The sequence below is a fragment of the Corapipo altera genome, unplaced genomic scaffold (genome assembly GCF_003945725.1).
Source record: "Corapipo altera isolate COAL_440 unplaced genomic scaffold, ASM394572v1 132828, whole genome shotgun sequence".
Lineage (NCBI taxonomy): Eukaryota > Metazoa > Chordata > Aves > Passeriformes > Pipridae > Corapipo > Corapipo altera.
The window spans coordinates 212-2,147 of record NW_020889439.1 but is presented as its reverse complement, the minus strand read 5'-3'; the positions used below and the strand labels follow the sequence as shown (position 1 = coordinate 2,147).

The 1,936-nt window shown below is 75.2% G+C and overlaps 1 protein-coding gene across 1 annotated transcript; it reads right to left on the bottom strand.

The window, feature by feature from the left end:
- Positions 1-93: 93 nt before the first annotated feature.
- Positions 94-1,682, bottom strand: LOC113942218 (ribosomal protein S6 kinase beta-2-like). Its single transcript, XM_027633353.1, has 5 exons — positions 1,556-1,682; positions 749-783; positions 545-665; positions 386-454; positions 94-297 (listed from the first exon to the last, which is right to left on the bottom strand). Exons 1-5 carry the CDS (start codon positions 1,625-1,627, stop codon positions 94-96), a joined length of 501 nt encoding a protein of 166 aa, XP_027489154.1. The 5' UTR covers positions 1,628-1,682.
- Between the last annotated feature and the right edge of the window lie 254 nt (positions 1,683-1,936).

Below are 1,936 nucleotides of genomic sequence, written 5' to 3'. Positions count from 1 at the left end.
GGACCCCGCTGAGTCACCCCTGGAACGCCGAGAGCCATCCCTGGATCCCCTGAGCCACCCCTGTGACCCCGGGAACCATCCCTGAGACCCCCCCTAAGCCTTCCCCAGGCTCCCCGAGCCCCCCAGGCCCCCGGCCCCCCTTCCCTCACCGCTGAGGCACTCCAGGATGAGGTAGAGCTTGCCGCCCGTCTGGAAGGCGTAGATGAGGTCGACGATGAAGGGGTGCTTGACGGCCTCCAGGATGTTCCTCTCTGCCCGGGTGTGCGCCGTGTCCTTGGCGTTGCAGGCGATCTTGGCCTGGGGAGGGGGTGGGTGAGGACTTTGGGGGGTCCCCAGAGGGGGTTTTTGGGGGGGGGGGGGGGGGAGGGGGCAGGGGTAGCACTACCTTCTTCAGGACCTTCATGGCAAAGATCTTCCCCGTGTTGGTGCCCTGGACTTTGCGGACCTGGAACACCTGGAAGGGCGGGAAGGGAAGGGTGGGGACGCTGTGGAGCAGCACTGGAGCCCCTGCCAGGACCCCCCCCCCGGCCCGCTGTGCCCCCACCTTGCCGTAGCCACCCTTGCCCAGGACTCGGAGCAGCTCAAAGCAGTGGGGGCCGATGTGCTCGGGGCCGTTGTTGACGCTGCTCTCCGAGATCTCGATCTCTTCATAGTGTCCCACCGGCCTGGGGGGAGAGGGGGTGAGCAGGGACAGACCCCCTGCCTGTCCCCTGCCTGCCCCCCCCTCCCCTGCCTGCCCCCCACTTACTCCAGGCCGTTCCCCCGGGGCTCCAGCTCCATCTCCTGCGGGAGGGGACCCGCGGTCAGCGGAGGGCAGGGGGGGGCACGGTGGGCAGGGGGGCAGGGGCAGGGAGGGGACACGCGGTGGGATGGCAGGGAGGCAGCAGACCCGTGGCAGGCAGGGGACTCGTGACAGGCAGGGCACCCAGGGCGGGATGGCAGGCAGGATAAGGACCCACAGCAGGCAGGGGACCCACGGCAGGGAGGGGACCCAGGACAGCAGGGAGGGGACCCAGGACAGTAGGGAGGGGACCCACGGCAGGGAGCGGGACACATGTCAGGCTGAGGACCCAGGACTGGAAGGGGACCCATGGCAGGCGCGACACGGGCAGGACACGGGCAGGACACGGGCAGGACACGGGCAGCGCGGGGCGAGGCAGCGCCGAGCCGGCCCTGCCGGATGTTTTGGGGCCGAGGCCGGGCCCTGCCCAGCGGGAGCCGCCCGCTGCCCGGCCGGGACCCCGCGGCTGCCCCCGGTGCCGCACGGACAGCGCGGCGACAGCCCCCGCCCCGCCACCGGCGGGACCCCCGTCCCCGTCCCTGTCGCCGCCGCCGTCCCGCAGCCCCCCGCCCGCCCCGCCGGGCTCCGAGCGTGCCCCGCGTGTCCCGGTGCCCGCGCTCCCGCTGTCCCCGCCGCGTCCCCGTCCCCAGCCCGGTGCCCCGCGTCCCCGCCGAGCCGCCCCCCGCCCCTGCCGGCGCTGGGGGGTCCCGATCCCGGGGTGTGTGTCCCCCCCCCCCCGCGCGTCCCCCCGCCCGCGCCCCGGGGTGGGCTCACGGCGCCCAGCTCGGGCTCGTCCCCGTCGCTGCCCTCCTCGGTCTCCAGGTCGATGTCGAACACCCCCGCCATGACGGCGCCGCGCGGGGACCCCCGGGGACCCGCCCCGCGGACACGCCCCCACGGACCCACCCCCACGGACCCGCCCCCCGGACCCCCCCCCCCGGGCACGCCCCCCGGACCCGCCCCCCGGACCCGCCCCCACGGACACGCCCCGCCGCGTCACCGGGGCATGCCCCGGTGTGCCCGGTAAGGGGGGGCAGGGGGTCCCCGGGGGTGGCGCAGGGACAAGGACAAGGACAGAGCCGCTCACAGCCTTTACTGGGGGTCGCCCCGGCCCCGCCCGCGCTGCGCAGCCGTGACGTCAGCGGGGCCGCCGTG

Excerpts from the sequence above, each read along its gene's own strand:
- LOC113942218 (XM_027633353.1), bottom strand. The coding sequence starts at position 1,627 with ATGGCGGGGGTGTTCGACATCGACCTGGAGACCGAGGAGGGCAGCGAC. Across the intron at positions 666-748 it reads CCCCGGGGGAACGGCCTGGA|GCCGGTGGGACACTATGAAG; the intron begins GTAAGTGGGGGG and ends CTCTCCCCCCAG. Across the intron at positions 298-385 it reads CCATGAAGGTCCTGAAGAAG|GCCAAGATCGCCTGCAACGC; the intron begins GTAGTGCTACCC and ends CCCCCTCCCCAG.